We start from the raw sequence: 24,940 nt of genomic DNA on the forward strand, positions 1-24,940 counted from the left end.
GAGACCTACATGTAGACGTCGCAATGATGTAAGACACAACTAATCCCTGATAATGATGGCGGCACCAGAAAGATGGACAGAAGCAGATAAGATGAATGAGGAATAGTTAGTTCTAAGCCACAGGGGAGGAGTGGTAAAGACTAAGGAGAGAGCAGAGACACAGAGGAAGACGTAATGAGGGACAAGAGCTGAATAAAGGAAGAGATGATTAAAAGACCAAGATAAAGGAGGAGAGATTGTGGATGATGGGAAGAAAGCGACCCAGAGAGAAACCCCATTTGTGTAAGGAGGGCGGGCGGCACCCCCCCCCGGTTCAGACTGGTTGTTTGGTTTGGCCTTCTCCGAACAACTGGAACAATATTCACGCTAGGAGATGGATAGAGGGAGGGTTACACTCAGTTCACCTGAAAAAACGATGAGAACTTTCCTTCACGAGACACTTTTGGCGATGCACTGCTGTGATTTGCTGCTCACTTCCGAGAACTGTTCCCACTCGTTTGTTGGCCTACATGTGTTTTTACTTCTGTCTAATGATTTAAGTGATGGAAGTGAAAGACAGCTTTATGGATACAGCTTTAAAGTCAAGTAGCCAGATGAACACAGTTTCCTCTTTTTTTAGGTTTGTCCTACAAAATTGTCAAATGTGACCAAGGAGCTCAACAATGGTCAACGAGGCCTTTTCACTCTTCTTTGAGTCCTTCTTACCCCGACTGTTTGTGAGCATCTTTGGACTGCCTGCCCTTTCTCAACTGAACTGTACAGTATATTTTTGCCTTACTCCACTGACTTTATGACCAGCCCTCCAGCGTAATGAGGCTGGTCGCTTTCCAAGTCCAGCCGTGTTTATTTATAGGGCAGGAAAGGCTATTTGTGTCAGGAGGAAGTGTTGCATGAGGGCTGCTTTTTACTGGAGGTCATCTTACACCCATAAATGACCCAATGCTGGACTTCTGCATCAATCCTTTATCTTTAAAACAACTTTTCAATGACAAGAAGAATGTAAGCACACATATTTCAAGAGTTACAGCAGCAGACCTGAATACGAAATTCCTGAAACTCAGCTTGTGCTCACATATTCTGTGAATGAGTCCATGAGTACACAATGGCTTTGTTTTCTTAGAGTCATGGTGGCCTCGTAGTATTTTTGTAACGACACAAGTTGTTTATAAGAGGAGCACAAGAGAGGCTCTAAAATGAGAAGTAATTAGCGGGGTCAAAGGGAAATGTTTGGAGTAGAGTTAGAATAATGGGAGTTTTTCAAGGGCTGATACTGAAGTGAAGTGAGGGCAGGACAGGCTGATGGAGGACTTGATGACAGTTTAGTGTTTTTCTTTTTTCCTCCTTGTGAAATTTAAGTGGAAAGACTCCCCATGTCTTATTTTAACTGTTAAATACAATGGAGTTCCACTGCTGTGTGAAGAGTTTTAGGGCAAAGTTATCAAATTTGAAGAAAAATATCAAATCAAAATTGAAAAATGACTGAAATAACGACTTTAACTTTAAATGTTACATTATTGGTTTACAGTCATCAGTCAGCTGTGTATTCTTTAAACTCCAAGATTGTCTAGAGTGCGGCTCTAGCTGCGATATTCTTTCTGGACACACCCAACCGAGCAGAACGGAGCTCGAACTTGTCCCGAGTTCAGGCACATGCGTTGTAAAGAATCAAGCAGACGACTGAACCCGAATTTAATTAAAAAACTTTTGTCCGAATCCAGGCCGACTCATTCCCAATAGGCTCGGGTCAGGTATCCACAAACTAATGCACGTATATTGATAATATATTTACTGTACCAATGTTTTCTAATTATTTGAAAGAAACAATTATTTATTTATCCCCAAGGGGAAATTGCGGCATCCAAGTCAACAGTGCAAATGTAAAATCTAAATCTAAAACAAAGTTGCAAAATAAGAGAAATGTTGAAAATATGTTGCATTATATAAACGTGTGGTCCAGTTTGGTGAAACACATAACAGCATGTTTCATTATGAGAGCAACCATCTGGCCTTTGTTTAGCAGTCGTGTCTACTGACTCTCTTATTCTGGGTTTCAGAGTCTAGTAAACCATTGTGGTGTGTGTGTACGTGTATAACGTGTGTGTGTGTGTGTGTGTGTGTGTGTGATCTGTGTTTGTGCTCCGGAGGACAGTAAGCAGTTTCAGCTGTAGCCCCAGAGAAAGGATGTATTGTTTGAGGACAACTGAGCATCTGCTTTGTTGCAGATAAGGGGTTTGAAGTTAACAGCCACTGCTGATCAAAAGGCTCTGATATTGTAGATGTGTCAGACTCTCTTTCCTTCACCATTTCTTTTCCTTCTTTCTTGTCCTGTACATTGTTCAGCCTTCCAACCTCTCCCTCCTTCCTGTCTGTGGTGCCCTCCCATGTCTCTCAAACAAAGAATATTCATGCACTGTGTATGGAAAGTGTTATTTCCCTCTGGAGTTCAATCTGTGTTGTTTGTGGGTTTTACCTCCCAACTAACCTACTTTTCTCTATGCATGTATTCAGCTTTATCTCTGATCTCTGCATGTAATAACACGGACGACACAAAAGACAAATCTACTTTAGTGTGTGAATACTACTGTATTTTCATTTTAATAATCCAGTTTTTTGTCCTTTCCTATACTCGACATAGCCTGACTTCCTTTCCTCTCCATGTTTGAGCCTGTGTCAGTCCCTCTGTGAGTTATCTTTAGCCTTAATGCTTCCTCACATCTATTTCCCCTGTTCTTTTCTTGGCTGTTTTTTGTTTTTCTTGCCCTGCGAGCAGGCGGACCACATTGCTCGGTCTTGTCCGTCGGACGCTTCAGTCCAGAGTGAGATTTCCTGACAAATACTGGAGAGACCACCATGAAAATTGTGACGGATATCTTTCATTCCCAGATTATGACTACAAGTCATGTTGGTGCTGCAGCCAGATCAAGTTTTCCTTGAAATAAGACTTTAATCCACAACAAGTCATCTGGAAAAGTCATTCTCAGATTTCCATGAAATTTGCCATGGATATGCATGATCATTTTTCTATCTTCAGACTTCCTGTTGAAGGATTTACTTCACGTGTGATGTGTTTTTTTGTTTCACCTGAGTTCACATATGTGCACAGCTTTGAGCTCCTGGTTTATTTGCTTAATGAGTTCGAGCTTAACTAAGTTTGACTACTTTATATGTAGAATATAAGTGTTTGCATTGGCGTAAACAGTCAATCCTGATGATTACCAAGACAAACACCTTTTTATCTATAGATCAACAACGATGTTATTTTGTTGTCTTTATTTTGGGGGAGAATACATAAGGTTTCTTAAACAAATGTTTTTTTCTCTTAAACTCTGTCTGCTAAGAGTGACCGAGCTCTACAAACAAACAGAGCCTAATACAGGAATGACTGTTTCACGATCTTGGTTTGTTTTTCCTCCGGAGAACTGAGAGAGTTCAGAGGAAAACAGAAAAAACACTCTGAGCAGAAGTGTTTATGCAGCGACCGTTAGATTAACACACTTGATGCACATCTGTTTTCTTTGCAATTTAGCCTGAGATGGAAGGAACGACTCCACGTTTGAAGCTGTGATTTCATATTTTTTTTTCAAGACATCACAAATAAAGACAAGTTTAGCACCTGGGAGGAGAGGAGGGGGCCAAAGGAAAGACAGAGGTTAAAATATAACCTTAAATCATTATCACAGGATATAATTGGTAGTAAAAGGTCTCATATATACCACTCCAATGTTTCTTTGTCTCTCAGCATGTCTTATTGCTCCTTGCTCTCTCTTCCTTGTCCTTGCAAGCCTGTCTCAAACCTGCACAAACAGGAAACACTTAGTGTTATCAGTGAAACATTTATGTGTCATTATAAGTGTCAGGCTTAAGACAGAGGGAACAAACATTAGGGTCCACACCCTGATCCCATTGTAAACTCTCTTATCACAAACACCTCCAGGTTCTGTCTAGAACTTGGAGGAGAGGCAGCCGAACAGACGAGGAAACAGAAACGAAAGCAGGGCAGGAAGTGAGATCCATTTCACAAAGACATAGGACTTTATTGGTTAATAATCTCAGGATTAGTGACCCTATGACTTGTAGCTGGTACAGAATAATGTGGGCTAAGCTTAAAGTTTTCAGTACAAGCTGATATTGTCCAAAGTCATTTAGAGTTCATGTGTCGTGTGCTTGTAACCTCTGAGGTCATGTTTTCATTGCCGTTTGTCTGTCTGTTACCAGGATTACAAGAAAGCAGCTGAACAGATTTTTTAGAGAAACTTGGTGGAAGGGTGGTGGGGGGGGGGGGGGGGGGGGGGGGGGCTGGGCCAAGGAAGAACTCATCAATGTTTGGAGCGGGTTTGATTCAGAAGGCGGATCCAGGAATGTTTTTTACACTTTCTTGAACATGGTGAGAAATGCCTTTAGCCTTGGCGGAGGTATGCAGACTCTGAGCTCCCTTGTAGTTTCCCACACACTGTGTTTGTACAGTATTTTACTGTTTACAGTATCAGGAGGACGAGGAGTAGGACTGCAAATCATAATTATTTTGTTAATTATTCATTATTATATTATTGTCATAATCAATCTGCAGTTACTCTTTTGTCTGATTCATTCATTTGGCTGCTGAAACTAAACAATGCCGTTCACAATTTCCACTTTACTCCAATTGACAGTTTTTTTTGCTGTAGAAAACTTGAACCCACTGACACTTTTTCAGTTTGACCCAAGGCCCATGCTGACTTTGCACGATTGCTCCCATCACCATCATTTCATCAACCTCCTCTGTGTGTATGTATGTGTGTGTGTGTGTGTGTTTGTGTGTGGGGCCGAAACTGGAGCAGTGCATTCCGCTCCACTTAAACCTGTCCATTACTATGCAGTCTAATTCTATCGGTGTCATGCTGCTCGTTGGTGAAGGTCCGTTAGTTTTTTTTCTTCTTCAGCCTATTAAAATCACAGAGACCATTAGGCGAGATCATGCTATGCAGAACATCACGAGGGTCCCACTGTAAGTCTTTCTGTTGGTGCTCGTAGGGGGTTTATGTGTTTGTAGGAGTTAGAAGTCCATTCCAGTTTTTCTCGTCACGAGACAATGTCAACTGTATACGTGTACGTTTTTAGATGGAGATGTTTCTTGCACGTTAATAGTGTTTTAAAAACCGACCTGTTTGCCTTGTCACATTATGGATGTTTTTAGATTTCCTTATTATTTAATTGTCTCTTCTTTCATCTTTGAGAGTGACCATTATGATGCTTTGTGCTCAAAGAGGAACTCCTACTTTACACGTGTCCTCGTGAACTCTGCAGACACGTTGACTTCTACAAAACAGCTGTGCAGATGTTGCGAGACTGGTTTCTCTGTCGTACCATCCCATTAGTGTAATAATACATGGTAATAAACAGCAGCGGTGCATATTTCTGACTGATAGAGAAAGGGAGGGTTGCCTCTGCTCTGTAGACATAGCTGAGGTTCAGATGAGGTAAAAGCTTTTGGAGAGTTGTGTATCTGTGGAATGAAACTTTTGCCAACAAGGCAGTTATAAGGAGACACGGGAAACTGGGCTTTCTACTCTTCTCTTTGAACCAAATCTTCCTGTAGTGTCTTGATGCAAAGTAACTGACACCTTACTTGTCAGTTGCTTTGGTAGTTTTCTAGATGACAATGACAAGTTCTGAACCAGGAAAATAAATAAAGGCGTTCCAGTTTTAAAATGCTGCTTTAGCCCATACCTTCTTTATGGCGCTCTACTTTGAAACCACACTACAAACTATCTCTTGCAACGTGGCTTCTTATTGCCCCGTTTGGTCAGATGTGTTTGTGTGGTTCACCGCCTTTCAAAGCAACTCTGCCCCATCTCCCCTTGGCTGCTCTCTAAATCTTAGGTTGGTACATTTTGAAGATAAACCTTTAGCATGGTGCATTTAAAAACCTGTATTTTGTTTTCTATGCAAGACATTTCCCAAACATATGCTGCCTGTAGCTGAATGAGTGTGATGACTCGCAGTATTTTCAGTTTTCAAATCAGTCTGTCACTTGTGACACACTTTTCCAACAGAACAACTCATGATCACAGTTTAATACTATTCGCTGCTCGAGTAGTAAACAGGAACTGAGATTCCACATCATCTAAACCGGGCAGCAAACTGAAGATCTGTATATTTTATTTTATTCTACTCTGTGGAAAATTTACTGATGTTCTGCATCATGTCTATGTGGAGAAAAACTTTGCACACATTATTTTATTTTAGACTGTTGAATGCGGAAGTGAAAATTCAATCACAGTTCCTCACCACAGACTTTAAATTAAGATGAACATGACTGCTCCAAAGCATCCTGATCGCCACCTGGTGGCTGGCTGAAATATAGGTCATAAATTCCACCTCCTCCATGTTAGCAAATAAAAATCAAAGCACACATCAAACAATGTTTTTCTCAATTATAGTTTTGTCATTTAAGGTAGTTCTGTGTTCATTGTTCTGATAAGTTTAATCTTAATTAGTTATTTGATATAATTGGGGAAACACGTGATAATTGAAAAGCTATCACTGACTCAGGATCGGTTGAGTTTATGAACCTTACTACCGCAGCTCCATCCCCTGGTGTCTGCTGTGCAGACTCTGGTTCCAAATGCACAAGATGTCAGTGCTTCCATCTTGGGTATTTCTGCTTAATTTCTGGGTAGCTGGAGGTGATTCCCTGTTCATCCTAATTTACAGTCTATGATCTTCACATTAAGAGGCAACTTGTCCTTTTTTCTTTTGAGATCCGTTCCGGTTACTGAATTATTCAGGTGAACAATAGACAAGTTGGTCATAAATGAAACTGTAGAAGCCTGACTGAGGTCATATTACGTGTCACTTCACCATCTGCTGGATCCGACTGCTCCTGTTTTTCAAACTGTCATACAGAGAAGCAGGCGCTCAATTACAGTGATAAGTTCCACCCTTCCTGATGTTCTCATAACAAGATAAACAAGCAGCATCTGTTTCAAGTAAATGTTGTATAATGTAAACAGTCCACTATTATAGTTGCTCTACATTCTCTTTGATGGTTTGGATTAGAGGCAACAGACGCAGGTTCTTCTTTCTCTTTTCAGTTCCATCACCATCTCTAAAGTTCACCTATTTTTAGTGGTTGATTGCCTCAGTGCTCTTCACGCTGATTAAATAACACATGACTGTCTGTATGAAAATCATGAGACTCTTTATATCATCACACTGGGAAGCAAATCCAGAGTCCACCTCTGAGAAAACACTGCGCTGTTTGAGATGTGTCCTTTATAGACTCCGCTATCTTCCACTGTGTCATGTTTCACTGGACACTAATCACAGTGTCGAATGTGTTCCACTTCCACTCACGCCCCAACCCCTCAGTGACCTCCTTTAAGAAATGTTTAACTTATTATCATACAAAAAAACATGTAATGAACCTTTCTGATGTCCAACAATTCCTTTCCCTGCATCTGAAAAAAACAAGCTATTGAAGAATCAAGCTAATGAAGAGTCGTCATCGTTCTGCCAATATGTGCATTCCCCATTGACAAACTCTGTGTAAATACCTCTACACATCTTTGTTAACACGCAGCATTCAAACACTATTAATACAGAAGCACTGCAGTTTGCAAACAAATGTAGGATATTTAGGTTTTTCTGAGTCAGTTTTTTTGTTTCGTCGATGTAGGTTTATAAAAATAAAATTCACGTGGTTCATGTATGCAAGAAAAAAGAAATTGTGCAGTCTGAATGTTCTTAGTGAACTTTGATATTTTGGAATACTCTTGGAGGTGTATGTCCATCATAGCCCAACATAGATTCTTCGTTTTCACGGTTCTGGTCTCAGCTGTGTGTCCTTATATATCCCGTCTGTTATTTCCAGTCAGCAGGGAACTTTCTCATCTTACACCACCTCCTTAATATTATCTCACCTCTTGCTTTAATTCTTTGAAGCCTGGATCACTATCAGTCTCTGATATAGAGCGTGTATGTGTGGAGTGTTTACAACTGGACAAGAATTAATTTTCCAGACATCCTTGCGAGAAAAGATAATTCCTTCACTCTGTCATCATCAACTTTGTTTAATTCGCAAAACAGCAACAATTTCTTGTGTTTCATTCCCTCCACATTAATGACTCTGTGGTTCTGACTTGATCACCCTTGACATTTCAGCGACAGCAGAGATTTTCCACCAGCTTTGCAAAATCTATTGCAGTGACTGGCTTCACAGAGGCTCTTCACACTATGTATAGCTGTGCTGGCTCATTGCTCTCCTGAAATAGTGTACAGTTCACTTCTAGTATTTATGGAGTGTCAGAGCTCAGAATGTTATCATGTGTGTTGGTCAGGAGGCTATCAGGTCAAATTTAATACTGCAGTGCATCCTAACATGCACAGGTGGCTGCACGGAGAGCTGGCACTGCCGATATGTCTGGGGTCCGTGGGTTCAGTCCTCAGATCAGTGTGCAGGCTTTTTTCAGTCTGTGCCTCTCATAGGGAAACAACCAGTCGGCCAAACCATCCTGAATCACAACAGAACTGTAAACTTATTCACAACTCAGTGACTCAAGGTGTCTCCATATAATCTATGATCGTTTGAACTTAATACTCACTTTGTAATATCGCAATTTTTAAAAAATACATATACACCTCATGCCACCAGTTACAACCCCACAGACAGCTCCACGTGAGTTAGATCTCTCAAACTGTCATTCTTATCTCAATGCTGATTGTCGAGTAACACTGCCTATCTGTAATATTTAGCACAGAAATACATTGTAATCCAGCCTTTGTATAAGCTCTGGTTCAAATAAATGTTGTTTATGGACGTGCTTCTTATTCCCTTATTCCGGATTTTTAGTTTGTTGTAGTCTGAGTCCTAACTCCTCTTTATATGGTTATTGTTGTAGCTGTAGTCCAAAGCGCTGTTTGCTCGCTGCATCTTGTGCCATGTTGGAAGATGGTCTCTGTATGAGATCATGTGCGAAGCTTTCCAATTACTGACTAACTGAGTACCCTGTCAGAGATACAAATGTGGGGCCTTTTGGTTTGTGTGTGTGTGTCAATGTGTACATCCACAGTCGATCTTGATTAAGTGTGTGTGTGTGTGTGTGTGTGTGTGTGTGTGTGTGTGTGTGTGTGTGTGTGTGTGTGTGTGTGTGTGTGCAAGCTCGCATATGGACACAAATGTTTTGTGTGGGCTGTTGCAGAGCCAGGAAAACATTCCCCCCCTCTGAGAAACATTACTCAGATTTGGGGCATCTCAGCCATTTTGGCTGCAGAGTAGGATTTGCTAATGTTACTGTTGATGTCGGACAACAGCCCTTCATTGTGAGGAATGTGCCGCACACTGTTATTAAAGAGAAGGTGAAACATTGATGCAAGATACTTTCCTAGAAACAACAAACCATGTGGACATCATGAACATCCCAGTGATTGTAAACCTAATGTCCTAATGTGTAAAGTGTTGTCCCGATGATTTTGATATCAGCATTTTGTCTCACCTCATTTCTCTCGTTTCCTCCATTTCCCACCTTTATCCTCTTTAGGTCAATGAGTGGAACAAGAATGACGAGCGCCTGCTTGCTGCGGTGGAGCACGGCGAGGCGGAGAAGGTCGCCTCACTTCTCGCCAAGAAAGGTGCCAGCGCTGTGAAGCTGGACACTGAGGGCAGATCAGCGTAAGCGTTTTGATTATTTTCTACAGTAAACAAATGCAAACTGGCTTTGGTAAATAATATCAATCTAGTAATTTGACTTACTGCTTGTAGTGCATAGCAGTGAATTCAGTTTCTCATGTACAAGTACAGCAGAAACAAAGAAAGACATGCAGCGTTAGAATTGTCAGAGACGCGAGACAATAGAGAGCAGCACCATCTTTTGATTTATTGTGAGATGGGCGAGGCAGCTTTAATCATAAAGAGAAATAACTTGGATTGAGATCATTTTATGAAAAGGATTAAAAACCAGAGTAAAATCAAATGTACCGATTTTAGTTTGTTCCCATTCTCTCACTCACACAAACATTCATACAGTGCATCTATGTGCAGCACGTTCTCTATTAAACATCACCCATACACTGCCGGTACAGCCGCCCTGTGGGCAATTTGGTGTTCAGTATGTTGCCCAAGGACATTTTGGAACACGGGATGGGGGATACTGGGATCGAACAGCTGGCCCTCTGGTTAGTGGACAACCCGCTGTACCACTGGAGCCACAGCCAAAATTGGAGCTATTCAGGCACAATCTGGGACTTTGGTGAAACTGAATCAAAATAATCATCCGGCCTTGGAGATTTTTGTGTTTTTCTTTTAAACTGAAGCATTACATGAGCCTCCACCGCAGGCTCAGATTCTCAAGTCCTAAGCTTTAGAAATCACTCTCAGGCGCTGCAGCACAGTGTTTAAAAATGAATGGCTGATCTAAAAATACAGCCGTTTTTCTTATTTCCAGAAAGGTGGACATTTTGCAACCGTTCATTCAGCTTCCAGGACATTCAGTGTTTTTGAGAGCCAGTTCATTTGGGGCAGAGGCGGTGCAGCTCGTTGCCTCACCGGGTTGAGATTGTTGATAACACAGAGGCTCAGTGTTAATATTTGACCTCTTTCTTTTTCTGAAACACAACACCCGCTGACCTGAATGTGTTGAGCAGCTCACGCAGAGACAGGAACATCAACACACAGGAACAAATACCCGGAGCGCAGCGAATGTGCAGATTTTCACATGCTGAAAAACACCACCTTTTTTTTTTATTCCACCAGCAGTTCGCATCCTTGACCTTTTTGTGGGTGTGTGTGTGTGTGTGTTTCTGCCAGAAGACAGAAACACACACACAGATGCATATTCGCAGCTTTTGTAAATCAAGATGAATGCGGTGGTTCGGGTTCGCAATGCTCCGATCCTTTCAGAACGCACAAAGCAGGAGTCTACAGTATCTCTATGGTGATAAAACCTGATTGAAAGGCATGTGGGCATAGCCGTGCGTGTCTATGTGTGCGTGTGTATGTGTGTGTGTGCATCCTGAGCACACCAAGGGAAGGCTGGGGAATGTGTAGTGTTTTTCTAATTCTGCTCGCTGAGCTGGAAAGGGGTTGTATTGATTGCCTACTGCTGCACACATGCACACAAAGAGACACACCATTCAGAGGGGGGGCTTTTTGCATAAAGGGTTGATATTGACTTGTGACATTCCTGCACACGAGGCAGCGCTTTATTTCATAAACTCCTGAAAGTCACATTGACCAAAAGGAAAGTTTAGATTCTGAAATCTGGTAAATTTGTTTGTTCAGGGGAGATGCTCAACACTACATGTTTACTGATTCAAAACTAGCAAGAAATAATAATTGACATTAACAAAGATCTGTGTTTATGTACTTCATCTCTAATCTGTTTCTTCTTGCTTTGTGCTGATGAAGTCTTCATGCAGCAGCTGCTCGAGGTCAGACGGAGTGTCTCTCTGTCATCCTGTCTCATGGAGCTGATCTGTCAATCACTGATGCTGCAGGTACGGATCTGAACTGCTGCTAAACAAGTGTGAATTGTTTAGAATGTGTTCTACTGGTTATTGGGTTTTAGGTCTTGATTCAAGTCTTGTAACATTTGAGGTCAAATGTAGGATTCATTTGTAGGGACATTTATCCCTTAGATCATTTCTGTAGGCCTTTTTTAGTTTTTTTTCATAATTTAAATTTCTTTTTTGCTTTATGTTCAGGTTTGAATCCATTACACCTGGCTGCCAAACACAATCACACCGAGTGCTGTAAAAAGCTCATTCAGGTAAGATAGACAAAGTGAAGGAGGCTTTCAAAAGCCAACAGTGTTTGATTCTGTGTAATAATTGTGTAGTGTTTCTTGTCTAGAGAAATAGTTAGGAAAAAGAGATATAAAACAAAGAATGATTAAATGGCCGACAAATGCAGCAGGACGATTTCCTCTTGAAAGCATCACTCGGTGTAGAGAAGAAACAAATGTGTGAAAGCAGTGGCATGAACTTTGTGAAACCTTTGGTCAGAATAGTCTCGATATTCTGTTACGATGACACACGCTCTTCTCTTTCTGAGAGGACACTCATTGGCAAAACTCATTCCCAAGCGCCTTATTCTAACCATAACTATCACAACTAAACAGCAAATTCTTACCCATCCTAATGTTAAACTTATTTCAACCCAAATTCTAAAACTGCTAACTCTTAAATAGCCCTTGAAGTTAGTGAGGACTGACCAAAATGTACTTATTCAGTCAAATTGGCCTCACAACAATTGTTTAAAACCAAATTTGGCCCTCAACACTTTAAAACACACTCAGCTTTGATTTCATCAGTCTGCAGCATCTCACCGACACCTACCTGCTCAAACGCAGCAACTTTTAAACATTCCTAAACACCCCCCCCCCCCCTCGCCCTCTAAACCTTTTTTGTTCTTTGAGGGTCTTAAAAACACAGGAGTTGAGGTAAAGTTGTGCCAGTTCGTTGCCTGGATTTTAGTAGTTGCAAACTATTATCTGGTCGTTAATCATTGACAAAATGGAATGCTATTATTTTGTAGGCATATGCAATTGTACATAGTTTGCAAACATGTGCAGTGAATTCACAGTATTGTCTAATATCACTTTTAAATTGCTGGTTTCAGTGCCTCAGAGGATAAACTCCATTCTGACATTTTGAGTTGTCAGATTGATTCGGACAAACTCAGGGTTTATTGTCTGGAAGGTTTTGAAAGTCAATTAAGGGAATATTACATGACACGACTTTCCTTTGTTAAACATTCACTCATGTGTGACATTGATTTGCTTTTCCAATACATTCCTTTTCTCTTCAGAGTAAAAGTCCAACCGATGCTGTGGACAGCTCAGGAAAGACGGCGCTGCATCACGCTGGTACGTTTGTCACTGACAGTTAATTACAACAGAAGAGCTTCCGTTGAATATTGATCTGCTTAGAGAAGAACGTGGGAAAATATGTGGTGGGATTAAGTTTAGACTCAGATTTTACTTGGAGTAAATCATCCACTATGTCTGGAGCTAAGTGATTACATGTGAACTCAGCCCAGTTAGAAATCAGCCAGGTGAGACAGAGGAGATAAAAGCATCATGCGAAATTCAACGAAACCAAACAAGACCAAGCTGCGATCTGTGTTTTCTGTCATTGTCTGACTGTTGTTTTGTTTTACCTTCAGCTGCCAGTGGGAACATCCAGACCGTCCAACTGCTGTGTGAACTCAAATGTCCCATCAACCTGAAAGATGCAGTATGTGCTTTCATTATTACTTCCACTCAATCTTCAGCAGACATATTTTTCCTGGCAGGGCAGTAACTCTCTGTAACAGAGAAAAGAGCCCAGAAACAAACGTTCTTTTCAGTCTCATTCAGAATCACTGACTCCACTCCAGGACTTTATACACTCTGGATTTTCTTTAGTTGTTCTCAGACTTCTTGTTTCCTAAATTACAGCTTTTATGAGGTTTATTAGGAAAGTAGAAGTAAAGTATTGTTGTCTCAAAACCAATAGAAAGCAGATGTTTCTCACAGCTGTAAACTGACAATATGAACCATCCTCATAAACGGACATTTCCTGTCAATGTCCCTCTCTGTTTTATGATGGGTTAAAATTGTGTGCATATGTGTGTTTGTGTGTGTGCGTGTGTGGTAGAGGGTCATCGTACTTTTGGAACTCTGTTCTCAAGCCTCAGACATGTGGTCTCCATTGCAGTGATGCTCCATGCCTGTGGTTTTTACCCAACTGCAGTGTGTTAGCATGATTGTGTGTGTGTGTGTGTGTGTGTGAGAGTGCGTGAGCAAGCGAGAGAAAAGAAATAAAGAGAATGTGTTGCACATTTATTTCCCTCCCTTTACTTTCATGCCACAGCTGCTGCTAGGAGATAATCAGTCTACATGTACACATGTTGTTTCTTATTAAAAATATTGCAGCCTTGTTACTTGTTTATACATGTAACAGATTCTATGTTGTGGCTTTTGAAAGTAGTTCATGTTCTCACTTAACCAAAGGCTGGTGGGATTATAAAATGTAAAGTAAATGGTTTCTTCTGAATCCCAGTACAATCGGAGCAGTCAGCCGCTAAATGCTTGTTTTTCACTTCCAACAATTGTCTCCATATTGTTAAAAAACTAAGAAGCTTCTTGGTCAAATTACACAATTAACAAAAAATGTCGTTTTAAGTGTTAAATGCAAAAACATCAAACAAACCTTTGCTACCGTTTTCTTCAGTTATTAAGAAAGTGTGTGATATCAGTTTCACTCATAACATTTACTTTTCTAGTCATAATCATCTGTGTGTGTGGGTCGGGTCCATGTATTACAAATGTTGTTGCGCCCTAAATCTGTAGTCACATTGTGGGAACTTGTTTTCCTGATAGGGACAAAAAGCAAGTTCCCACGACGTAAATCATTCAATTCAAAGGTGACAACATGTTTTAACTTTAGGTTCAGTTTAGATTCAGATTAGAGCAAGGGTTAAGGTTAGGTAAGTAGTAACTATGGTCAAAGTTAGGGAGAGGGAGACGTGAGCAGTTGTCTCTGCCTTAAGTCAACATCTATTGAGAACCTGAATCAGTAAAGAACACATGGCTGTGTCTGTGCTGGGTAGAAGATGCCAGCTTGTTAGCCTCAGGTCTACATTACCGGCTACAGCACACTTCTATCTCTCTACTCGATCTGGATTTGACTTCAGTAAACACACAGAGATAAAGTGGAAGAAACAGAGGAAACATGTTTCAGGTCCAAACATGTGTCAGACAAAGTGTTTATAGAAAATCAAGCCAATGTAAACTGAAGTCTGCTCAGAGACGTTGGTACGTTGGAGTATAAAAGCTTCCTTATGTTTGCTGTTGGAAAGAAATATATTTCTCATTTACTGACGAGAAGCTCGGCCTTGATATGATTCACAGACGTGGTCTGAGATTTCTTCAACAGACTTTGTTTGAGTGGGTGGGAAACTTCTCAAGTACTTAACTTAAGTATGAATATGTACAGAATTGTCACTTTGACACTTAATGCTTCCAGGGCTATATTGTATTTTTACTCCAGTACATTTATTACTAGTTACGTAGTTATATAGATATTTTACATAGAAAATGAATGTGATTAAATTATAATGGTGCGTGATTGTAGATGTAACTTAACTGGGGCAATTAAAAAGTTTTCAAACTTCCTGATTCCCTCTTAACAATATAATTGATCGTTGAAAACAAGTTCCTGGTCAGTTTATGTTTGTATTGTGGAGAGATATGCCTTCATATCTCACTGTTGAGTCATTTACTAAAATCCATTTCATTTCCTACTTAATCTCAGGAAGTCAATGTTCTTGCCCTGCACTGAGACTTACAGGCAGCAGCTCCTCTCATGCCGCACGCTGCCCTAAAAAAATCCCAGCCAGTCAAATGTTTAGTTTGCACTTACGTAATAAAAGGTTAAGGTTAGGTCAAGGTCGTTCTTGGGGTTAGGATCCGTCAATCCTGGGGAGAAGGGTTAGGGTTAGGGTTGGATGTCTACGTTGCATGAAATACTGCCCCAGCTGCACAGCTCAGGGAAATAACCTCTTCTCAAGCCATTCATTTAAAGTAGTAAATATATAATTTTGGAGTTTGCTGATCTCTCTCTCTCGCTCTAAAACACACGCCTCTACGTAGTGGAACAATTTTAGCTTTTCTGTTCATCTGCTGGGAAATTCACTTTCAGGAGCAGATATTCAGTCCTTTCTCACATGAATCTGAGACTTCTCTCACCACACAGACACTTACTTCACTCTATGTTTACGCTCTCGTCCTGATGTCACAGACAAGTTATGCAGACTACTGCATGTTTTCATACCAATCTGTGATATGTGGGTGTATGGTCGCTCCATTAGGATGATCTCACTCATGATTATCCTGTCTGTGTGTCAAAGGATGGATTCACCTCCTTGCTGTTGGCGGCTAAACATGCTCCTGCTGAGGTCTGCTGCACTTTGCTGGACTGTGGAGCTGAAATCAACGTTTCTGACAACAGCGGCAGGTACGAGCCGAATGACGTCTTCTGCTGAGACACAGAGAATTCAGGAATCACATGCAAGAGCAGTAAAGACGGAGTAAAGATACTTGGATGTTGCACTGATGATGGATGTTTGTGTCACAGATCAGCGTTGATGTTGGCCAGTGAGTCCAACACAGCGTCTGTTGTTGAAGTGTTGGTTCACCGAGGAGCAAACCTGTCAGCGGTCGATTCACAAGGTCACGATGTCACACACTACGCCAAACTGTCAGGCAACTCAGAGGTGACAACTGCCCTCAGTGCCGCCCTCAGCAGACAGCAGGTCTCAGGTGAGAGTCACTCACGGACGTATTGACTCACGTTTGTTCCCTGGAGTTATTTTGACCAATGACATGATGAAAACTAATCACAAGTCTTTACTATCTCTTTGCCTCGACATCACAATAGTATACAAGTTCATAAATACACAAAAACACATTCACATGCAGAAGATTCATACGGCTCTGATTTCAATGCAGTCAACACTGACACCTGGAGGAGTTCAATGGTTATTACAGTTTCTTTATGTCTGCATTGTTGTACCTTGAGGTAAGATCTCTCCAAGAGAGCGTACTGCCATTCTCTATGAAGTGATTACTACCCGTTTGAGTATTTTCAAGAAAGGCTTAAGTTTCTATTCTATTTTTTTATTTTTGATGTTCTTCCTATCTTTGTGTTTGACAGACGCAAAGTCTCCTAGAAGTCCTCAGGTAAGACATTTTCTGCTCTTTACCTTTTCAGATCCTCACTAACAATCATCAACAAAAAACATTGGAGCTTATTAAACCAATCAGTTAGAAGAAACAATTATTTTAGTGTTGCAATCTGATAGATGTTCTAATAATGACCAACAAAAGCCAAATGATGTCTATAACTTAGTCGTATAGCTTCTCCTCATGAGCAGTAGTTTAGTATCAGCTTATGTAAAGTGTCAATATTCAATTTCTCAGCTTATAAAAAAAACCTTTTTGCCATTTTTGTCTTACTGTAGCACTCATTGATTGACAATCCTCTTACTAACCAGCACCATCCTCTTCTTTCTCTCTCTCTCTCTGTCCGTCCGTCATCTCTCTTCTCCTCTTTCTTCTTTGCCGGCTCTTCAGCATGATCAAGTAGCTAAACTAAGTGATGAACGGATCACAACTCCAAAAAAACGAAAAGCACCTCCTCCACCTCCCATTAGCCCACTGCAGGTAAATGCATGAGTCTGTTCATCTTTCTGCTTGAGTCAGTTCTCCACTCTTCACATTTGCGCATGTCTGCAGTAAATACACAGTCCCACTTACTTGTTGTTTGCAAGTTACCTGATATATAATTGTAATCTCGGTCCGATAAAGAAAATAGCTAAAGGTTTAAAAAACAAACAAACATGGAAGTTAATTTGATCTGTCTTACGAGAGTATGATATATAAATGTATTAAAAACAAAGGGATAGAGCAGTAATGACTCATTTAAATGTTATAAAAGGGAACTAAAAATGTTTGCGTTTTTTTTATCTGAGTTTTTAAAGGTTTATGAGGAAAATTAAACAAGTGATCAAACTAAAACTCACCAACTTCATCCCTCTTCCTCAGAGCTCAGGACCCTCCTCTCCTTCAATCGTTACCTCCACTGGGACTGTTGGTTCTGACAAAAGTGACACGCCCAAGAAATTCAGCTACAAGGTAATTACATAATCAAGTAAAATGCCTCCAGCACTGTATCGGTGGCAGCACAGTGGGAATAAGGAGACTCACCTGACTCAAAGTAATAAATAAAACTCGTTTCAACGTCCCAGGCAGGGTTTCCACAGGCGATTAAAAAGACTAAAACATTTGAATGTGACCTTAAAAATACTGAATTCTAGGTCTTAAATATATTTAGGTGGGTTTTTATTTTGTTCACATTCATTTAACGCTACTCTCTTTGTGCTTTGAAATTGGTTTTATTTTCAAAAAGGAATATTTTGACTGCCAGCAGAGTAGTTCCTCTCTCAACAATAGATAGTAGTACGTTATAAAAAAAAACTACAATCAAGACCTACTGATAATTGATCGACTACTAACACAACAGTCAGAATTTATCACTCTACACTCAGCCTGGCTGTGGAAAAAAGATAAGAGATAGCCACTGTCTCTGCCTCTAGTTTTTGAGATAGTGGTGTTTCAAGGGTTATTTTCTACTCAGCCACTTCACCTTATCTGCAATCGTGGAGAGACTAAAGTAAACCTGGGACTCTGATATTCTCTCACATCAGTCATACTCATCTTTAACTTCACCCCATATGATCTTAAAATGTCTGAAATTCAACTTGTTGAAACCAACAGAAACCAATGAAAATGTGTCAATTTATAAGTGGGTCAATTTACCTTCCTCTCCCCTCTCTCTTTTACTTTCTCTTCCTCCTCCCCTTCGTCCTTCCTGCCACCCCTCACCCTCTTGTCCCTCTTTCCCCTCCCCTCTCTCACTTGTAAGGAGGATGAGATTCGAGGAACGGCGCTGAGAGAGCAGGTTGAGAAGCTCCACGAGGAGAGAAACATGTTGCTGGACACAATTGAAGATCTGAAGCAGACAGTGACGGGTCCTGAGCTGGATACTAAGGTGATAATGACTCAGAAACACTTTAGTGACACGCTGACGTTGGGAATCAGCAGATTTTAGAACAGATGTGAGGACAGGAACCGTGGCCTTGGAAGAACATGAGGTCAGACTTTTGTATGAAAAGCACAACACTGTACTCACAGTGTTGAGTACAGTACTTATACAGTGAATGTATTCCTTGGTGTATAAACAGGTTGTAGATGGATCATCATCCACGGCTACTCATTACATGTTATTTTTTACCATAACTAGATAAAAAAAGTATTTCAGAACCTTTAAGTTGGATATAACAACATGAGCTGTTCAACATCGGGGGCTCCTCGAACTTTGAAGAACTTCTTTTCTGTGTCGCTCAAAGTTAAACTAAACTCTGTTTCTTTAAGTTTAATACTTAAGTCTGTCAACAGACGACTGCTGAACCTTTTCACCTTAGCATTCTTTGAGGAGGTCTAACCTTCGACGTGTCTCGACTGGTTTTGTTTTTCAGCAGGTAGCGAGTGGTCCTGATCGCTGCTCTGACGCCTCTCTGTGTGTGTGTGTGTGTGCACGTAATATATATGTGTGTTTTGTATGTGTTGACAGGTCGAGCACAGTATTACAGCATCTGAAGCTCTTGTTTCTGTTCTGCAAGCCAAGATTACTGCTCTTACTCTGGAGAACCAGACACTTGCAAGTAAACTTAAGGTATGTAACCCCCTCACTAGTGTTTAAGTGAAATCTTTGAACAAAGTCAAGTTTAGGGAAGAATATTGTACACCATCTAAAAAAGAGCTGAAAAACTTAAACCACGACTGAAACTTGCTTTTGTTTGGATATAACAATGTCATGTAGAAATAATGTAGTTATTATATAATAATAATACAAAAGTTAAGTAAAATTTAAAGTAAAAAAAGTAAACCAATGTTGCCGGCACATAAGTTCCATCATAGTTACATGTCCCCATAAAGAATGAAAGAGTTATTGGACATCGACATCTTTTATTTTCAGCGTCTTGGGACCTGATCAATTCTAAGACTATGTAGAGCACACAACTCAAGGCCCAACAGGCCCCTAAGAATGCATCAAGCTAAATGTGCAGACTTTCTGCTGATCAATTAAATGCTTTATCTCTAAAAATCCATGATGAAATTTAATTAATCAGAAAATTGGGTGCAAAAGATATAAATAAATAAATAAATATAATCATATGATGATGTTTTATTTATAATGACAATGAATGCTTCATATTTCAAATTAGAATCATAAGACACATTTTAAATATAATCTCTCTAACTTCAGTTTGAACTTTTTTACCCTCAGAAACATCCGTCTGTCCAAGGAAACGAGGATCTGAATGAGAGCAGTCGTCCTAACAGCATGGCCTCCAACTCCTCCTTCCACTCCACCCAGGATGAGTTTGAATCACCACCACAGGTCCCCTCCACCAGCCCTCCTGTTTATGTCAGCCAAGAGGAAGAGGAGAGTGAGGGAGGAAGAGGAGGAAGCAAAGAAGAGATCAGACTGTTGAGACAGGCGCTGGAGAGCGTCCAGGTGAAACTGCTCGAAACCAGGAAGGAAAACCGCTCGCTTCACGCTCAGCTGAAGCCCGAGAGAGAGGAAGAGCAAGAGGAGGAGGAAATTGTGACGGAGAAGGGACGGGAGGACGAGTTGATGGAGAGTCTGGCAGAGCTGCAGGCGAAGCTGACGGACACTCAGGAGAGATACCACCAAGCTGTGGAGGAGGTGGAGGAGCTGAGGGCTCGCATGGGAAAAGAAGGAAGGGAGATGACGGAGAAAGAAGGAGCGCAGAGACATTCATCGTCCACACTCGAGCAGCTGAAGGCCCAGCTGATCCAATCAGGATGTGAGCAAGAGAAGGCGGCTCAGCGAATCAGAGCGCTGGAAGAGGAGCTGAGGAGGACAGAGGAAGAAAGACGGAGCGGGAAGGAGAAAGTACAAAGGAGTGCAAAGATTGAGGAGCTGTACAAGGAGGCACAGAAGGAGATTAGGATGCTCCAGGTAGAAATGATACTTCTCTTCTGACTCAAAATGATCCATCTCAGTTCATTCAGTCGTTTAAACATTGTTTTTAACCTGTTCTTTCAACGTTTTGCTCAATCATTTCATCTTCATCATTAGTTTAGTCTAATTAAGTCACTTCTTTAATTTAATGACTTCAACATTGATTCACATTTCTATTTGTTCTCTCCTGTTGTTCAGGAGGCTCTGAGGGGAACGGTCCCTGTTGAAGCCGCAGCCAAAGACTTTGAAGAAATGAAGGCTGAGATGAACGAGGTGACAGCCGGGCTGCAGCGTCGCTTGCTGGAACTCTCGCACTCCTACAGTGAAACCAAGAGTAAACTGAGTGCTGCTCAGAAGCAGGTGGAGGAGGCCCGAGCTGAGAGCAGCGCTCCATCGTCTCCCACTGTGGAAGAACAGCAGCAGCACGTCCAGGCGCTCAGCATCAGGGTGGAGGAGCTGCAGACTCTGTTAGCCGACGCAGAGAAGAAGCACGCGACCGCTCAGGAGGAGATTTCAGCTCTGAAGCAGGAGGCAGAAGCTCAGGCGCAGAACAGCGTAGCTCTCGCCGATCACACACAGGTGATGTCATCTCTGGGAAACGCCATCAAAGAGCTGGAGAGCCAATCAGAAGCCCTGACGGAGCAGCTGCACCAGAAGAGCTTGCAGGTGGAGGCGCTTCAGAACAAGTGAGGAGAGAAATGTGATCAATTCTGTAAGATGGGTTAATACAGCAGTATAACATTAAACATTGTAGTAGAACAATGTAACTTAAGTACTTTTACTATAAGTTTGTATATATGTAAAAATGTAATATACTTATACTTTATTGCAAATTGTCCATGCTACTTTGTTCTTATTATACTGCACATACTGTATATGTGCAGAAGCAGCAGAAGCATCTTGTTCGTGATCCAGGACTTTAGTACTAAAAGTTGGTTGATACAAAGATAAATGTTCTCTTACACTTTCTGTTTCCACTTTCCTCCAAAGAATGACATCAGAAAAAGATGTCACCCCAGAGGTGTCAGTGTCCCGTCTGGACCACGACACCATGCGAGCTAAGCTGGGGGGCGAGGTGACCCACTTGACCCAGCTCCTCCAGGGGGCGCTCAGGAAGCAGGACGAGATGGCTCTGGAGGCTACTGAAGCATGGCAGAAGGTTAGAGAAAAGAGGAGAAGGCCGAAAACTATGTGTGGAAACTAAAATGCATGTATTTCCAAATACTTACCTGAACAATATGTTATCCTTCAATCAGGCGCGGGAGAGTCGTGCAGAGTGTGAAGCCCTGCAGGAGCTGGGGATTTCCAGGGAGAAGGAGAACCAGACGCTGTCGTCACGGCTGGCCGAGGCCCAGGATGCCGTGTGTCAGCTCAAACAGCTGGTGGAGAACCACGTCGCCTCGGAGAGGGAGAAAAACAAGAGGGTCAGTAATCTGGTCACCACTGCAGAACGCTCATCACTGTAGTACCTCATGAATCCCTGTCAACCTCGAACGTGTCTGTTTCCTGTTCTCCCTCAGATAGATGATCTGTCACGGGAGGTGGGGAAGCTAAAAGACGCCTTGAACAGCCTGTCACAGCTCTCCTACAGCGCCGGCTCCCCCTCCAAGAGGCTGCAGCAGAACCAGCAGCAGCTGGAGACAATGCAGCAACAGATCAAACAGCTGCAGTACCAGCTCGCTGTACGACCTCTTCTACCCACGTCAAAGTACAACACACTGTAGTACTCATTTAAAAACCATCATGTCTAACTCTTGGTTTCTCTGTAGGAGTCGAAGAAGCAGCACAATGAGATAGTGTCAGTCTATAGGATGCACCTCCTCTACGCTGTCCAGGTAAATTCAGTGATGATTCATTGCGAGTTTCCAACTTAATATTTTAAAAATCAATCAAACTTAATCTGTGTAGTTCCTCTCATACAGGTGAGTGCAGTTCAAAGTGTTTCTCAATTGAGTGGTGACCAAGAGTAAAAATAACAAATACAATTTTGTAAAATGACATACCATAGAAAAGATCTTTGAAACTATAAAACAATATAACATTTTTTTACAACATATATGCAGTACCACGAGTTTGGAAAAAGCTCAAAGCTGCAACACCAAAGGTTTTAGGAACATTTCACCCAAATTATAAACAACCATATTTTCTGACTTAGTATTTGTGGTATCTCATCATGCTGACAGCTGACTGACCCTGTGTTGTGTTTCCTTCAGGGTCAGATGGACGAGGACGTCCAGAAAGCCTTGAAGCAGATTCTGATGATGTGCAAGATGCCAAGTCCAACCAAGGAGACGTGCTGAGACTCACGGAGCCTCCGCTCGCTCCAGAACAATGAGACTGAAGTCCAAGTGATCCGCTGCTCTCAGATGCGACTGTCACCACAGCCTCTTCCTCACGTCCGAACCCCCACGCTGCTCGTGGCGATCACAAACGCGGCCAACGCACGGTGCCTCTGAGTCAACCTTCAGTATTTCTAAATGTTTACAGTCATTCGTTCATCGCCTTTTTGACCCTTCTGTTTCTTAAAGTCATCAATCTCAAGGTGCAGGATGTTTTTGAGGAAACTCCAGAGCAGCATACAGATACCGTACATCAGCCAACTGACCATTCAGATGAATGGTCACCAGCCAGATTTATATTGTACGTGCATGTAAACACTACACTGAAAATGTGCAGCAACCTTAACTCGACATGCAGATGCACAAGTGCCACAACGCAAACATCTGTACGCGTGCACCATTACAGCAGATGTGCCTGATGGGGTTTGCTTCTGTTACAACGATCACTTAGAGGAAAGAAAAGACTCTGCTGACGCTGCCGTTTCTTTAGTATCTATTTTATGATACAACAGTGTTAGTTTTAATGTTTCATGTGTTGTCCACATGTTACATCTAAATTATTTGTTCCCTGATAACAATGCATGTGACTTTGCTTCAGCCCAAATCACAGATGTTTTTTTTTTTTTTCGACCGCACTTCTTTGACGAAAAGCATGAAACTGTTTGTATTACTATTTTCCTATTAGCACAAAACATGTATAAACATGTATTTTACTGAATTGGATTTGTATGTCATGTTTTCTATGTTACTGTACTGAAAATGAAAAGGTTTGATAGCTGTAATTTAATGGCCTCGTTTTGTGTCTGTGTGAATGAGAAGCTTTTTTTTCCTCCGGTCTATTTGATCTATTGACACTTAGATTAGTTTATTTTCCTGTTAGTATTCACATCTAACACATAAAGATGTAACTGTTTTCTGTGTCAACAACAACAACAACATGTTGATAGTTAGGAGGCAAGTTCTTACGTTTCTTCTTCTCTCTTCTACTGTTTTCTTCCATCTTGTTTCACATGCCTGCACTTACTAATCACCGTTTTTTTGTGGCTCTAAAGTCCTTATAGAGAATATGTCACCATTAATATCATTAACTCAGTTGTTACAGAGGCTAATCTCACTGTTTTTCCCCATCATATTACTTCAAAGTCTTTTTGTTTGTGATTTCCTTGCTGGTAAGAAAGTTTTTCCAGTGTCATTTCTTTATTCAGGTTTTATGAATGGTTTTCACATCACTCCTTTGCCTTAGTACTGTACTTACACCCTCAGCTGCCACCTACACTTCAAACACAACCAATAACACTGTGTAACTTGACGTGAGCTGAAGCTTGGATGTGACCGATGCTCCAGCCCTCACGTCTCACCCAGGATCTTTCTTCTTTTTACTGAACATGATTCACACCTGACTGAGATTCTAAGATTTGTAGAGTAAAGCCTTTGCATGTCTTTATTTCATCGCTTGTAAGATGTCAAACAACTTCCTCTCTCTCTCTTTCTCTCAAGGCCTTGACTGAACTGTTTGTACAAAGAAAGGGAAAAGAAAGAACAACTCTAACTTAACAGTTTTGTAGTGACGTGAAAATAAGATTTTTGCCGATTGCTTTTTTGGTCCACATGAATAAATTTCCAAGATAATGCACCATTGTGTGACTGTTATAGTTGTGACTGTTTGAAATTACCTGATTATTGTCAGGAAGGTGATATCACTTCTGGAACATCACCAATTTAAACTTTCACAGATGTATTGAATTTGTGTATAAACAACAGCTTGTGTTGTAATAGTCTTTTTGAGATCAGGCAGACCACTTGGGAATATAAATGTTAAATCATACATTTATTTAATGCAAAGTGATAATGAAGTCCAACAGGATAAGACTGAACAGGCAATAAATGACCACTAGATGGAGACCTTTAGCAAAACTGGGGCTCCTCTCTCCAAAAGTTACACCCTCTCACTGACAAATTAAAGGAAAAACTGAATAAATGAAGAGAGAAATAACAAATTGAATAATTTGATAATAAATAGAGTATCTGAA

General features: G+C 41.1%; 1 protein-coding gene across 4 annotated transcripts in view; it reads left to right on the forward strand.

Moving 5' to 3' along the window:
• rai14 (retinoic acid induced 14) overlaps positions 1-24,541 on the forward strand; it is a 36,258-nt gene extending 11,717 nt beyond the window's left edge. For 3 of the 4 annotated variants that reach the window (XM_053447745.1, XM_053447743.1, XM_053447744.1), the window contains exons 3-21: positions 9,519-9,649; positions 11,384-11,472; positions 11,680-11,744; positions 12,785-12,842; positions 13,142-13,212; positions 15,869-15,975; positions 16,096-16,280; positions 16,675-16,700; positions 17,094-17,183; positions 17,565-17,654; positions 18,445-18,570; positions 19,153-19,254; positions 19,870-20,568; positions 20,770-21,257; positions 21,562-21,730; positions 21,828-21,995; positions 22,092-22,253; positions 22,341-22,406; positions 22,785-24,541. In XM_053447745.1, coding sequence (XP_053303720.1) covers positions 9,519-9,649; positions 11,384-11,472; positions 11,680-11,744; positions 12,785-12,842; positions 13,142-13,212; positions 15,869-15,975; positions 16,096-16,280; positions 16,675-16,700; positions 17,094-17,183; positions 17,565-17,654; positions 18,445-18,570; positions 19,153-19,254; positions 19,870-20,568; positions 20,770-21,257; positions 21,562-21,730; positions 21,828-21,995; positions 22,092-22,253; positions 22,341-22,406; positions 22,785-22,871 — 2,979 coding nt within the window. In that variant the 3' untranslated portion in view covers positions 22,872-24,541. The remainder of the gene's footprint in view (positions 1-9,518; positions 9,650-11,383; positions 11,473-11,679; positions 11,745-12,784; positions 12,843-13,141; positions 13,213-15,868; positions 15,976-16,095; positions 16,281-16,674; positions 16,701-17,093; positions 17,184-17,564; positions 17,655-18,444; positions 18,571-19,152; positions 19,255-19,869; positions 20,569-20,769; positions 21,258-21,561; positions 21,731-21,827; positions 21,996-22,091; positions 22,254-22,340; positions 22,407-22,784) is intronic. The other variant, XM_053447746.1, reaches the window with a different exon arrangement.
• Positions 24,542-24,940: the final 399 nt, after the last annotated feature.

The sequence above is a fragment of the Pleuronectes platessa genome, chromosome 19 (assembly GCF_947347685.1).
Source record: "Pleuronectes platessa chromosome 19, fPlePla1.1, whole genome shotgun sequence".
In the NCBI taxonomy this organism is placed as follows: Eukaryota; Metazoa; Chordata; class Actinopteri; order Pleuronectiformes; family Pleuronectidae; genus Pleuronectes; species Pleuronectes platessa.